This window comes from Pterocles gutturalis, unplaced genomic scaffold, assembly GCF_000699245.1.
Source record: "Pterocles gutturalis isolate BGI_N339 unplaced genomic scaffold, ASM69924v1 scaffold11523, whole genome shotgun sequence".
NCBI classification, from domain to species: Eukaryota; Metazoa; Chordata; class Aves; order Pterocliformes; family Pteroclidae; genus Pterocles; species Pterocles gutturalis.
This window is the reverse complement of record NW_010120543.1, coordinates 18,730-20,453: the sequence shown is the minus strand read 5'-3', so window position 1 is coordinate 20,453 and position 1,724 is coordinate 18,730. Positions and strand designations below refer to the sequence as shown.

General features: G+C 52.6%; 1 protein-coding gene across 1 annotated transcript in view; it reads right to left on the bottom strand.

Moving 5' to 3' along the window:
• Window positions 1-1,153: 1,153 nt before the first annotated feature.
• The window catches only part of LOC104464286 (inositol hexakisphosphate and diphosphoinositol-pentakisphosphate kinase 1-like), a gene marked incomplete at its 3' end in the record, with an annotated part of 15,437 nt that continues 14,866 nt past the window's right edge, over window positions 1,154-1,724 (bottom strand). The window contains 1 exon segment of the mRNA XM_010076947.1: window positions 1,154-1,261. Within this exon segment, the coding sequence (XP_010075249.1) occupies window positions 1,154-1,261 (108 nt within the window).

Here is a 1,724-nt window from a genome sequence, read left to right as displayed (position 1 = left end):
GTCCCGCGGCGTCCTGGTGGAAGGAAAGCGAAGCAACAAGAAACCACGGACAAAACGGCTCCAGGATTGCCTCGTCCAAAGCACAGCCCTCAGAGCACAAAGCCGAGGCGTTCGACCTGCTGCTGTTCTGTGACAACAGCAGAATCGGGCTACACCTGTGTGTGTATGTATTTATATATGTGTATACACACAGAAACCTAAACCAGCCCCTTCCGATCCACTCCTGCTGCAAAACCAGCGCACACTGGGGCAGGGAGAGACTGGTTCACTCCTGGACCTTCAGTCGGGTTGTTCCAAGATGTGTCTCTACTACTGATTTATTTCTTTCTAAGGGAAGCCAGTGTTATTGCAGTATCTGGCGCTGACGATATAAACCCAAAAATGTCGCCATCTCTACTCACTATGAGATGTACACCACTCTTACAGGCTCTGTTCAGTTTTTGGGTTTTTTTGACAAAGAGCACTAGGAAATATTTCACTTCTACCATTAAAAGCCCACATCAGCTCTGTGAAAACAAGACTCGAACTCTACAGCGTACGGAGGAAGGGGACCGCTCCCCTCACCCACTACAGCCTCCCGCAGCCCAGGACCCGAGACACAGGACCTGGGATTCCCTACGTGCAGCCTGGTGCCAAACCCAGTTACGGTCATCACCACCAGCTTCCTCATTCTGGATGTTTTTAAATTGTTCTCTTTACTTCCTGAAGATATCAGTATAACCTCCCTAACTATATCAGTATATTTTTAAAATTAAAAAAAAGTTTATAAATGTGGAATTTCTGGATATTTTCTAAAAATATTTGGAAAAAACTGCCCAATATAGTTTGGTTTTATTTATTTTTTCCTGCTGTCCATTTGTAATTAAGAAACAGAAAATTCTCTTGCTTTAGGAAAAGCTGTAGAATGGATAACATTGATGACTGAGGTTTGGTGTTACCGCTCAGGGTAGCATTCCCCGGACACGTAACAACCACCAACTGGGTCACTGCCTCCCACCTAGAAACGAAAACTGGCAGCTGTGCTAGTGACCCATCCCTCTCCGTTCACGAGCGGGCAGAGCTCGGGGCACAACCTCCCCGGCGCACCCCGCCTCTCGGGGACGGTGCCTGTGCCACGGCAGGAAGGATGTGACCCTCCGGCTCTGTCCCTCACCTTGTTGTTGTCCTCATAGAGCATGATAACGATCTGGGTCATGTAGTTCAGCTCCGAGATGGCGCTCAGATAGTCCATGGCTCTCTTCCACTGCTGGTCTTTGTTCTCCTGATGCACACACACAAACGGGGGCACGGCGTGAGCAGCAGCAGGCACCGCGCGGGCGGTGTTTAGGGGGTGGGTCGGAGGGAGTCCCCCTACCCAGGAGATCACAGCATTGCGAGGACACAGGACCCCCCTCTACGCTCGCACGAGGGGAGACGACCCTGCAAGGGGGGCGAGGCGCTGGCAGCAGGAGCAGCCGCTCAGGGGGACCCCAGCTCGGCGTGCAGACCCGCGGCCACGCTGGCCGGGGAGGAGCGGAACCCGCAGCAGCTCCCAAACAGCCCTTCCCAAATAATGCAGGATGCAGTATTTCAGAGAAATCTCAAAAAAAGCACAAGGATGAACTTGTGCTGAATAAGGGACCAGGTGAAGCTGCTTTTACAGCACGTGGAGTGAAAAGGCCACGGAGCCACACCAGACCCCGGGTCCCCAGCGCAGGGCAGCCCGCCCCCACTGCCTCCCAGCA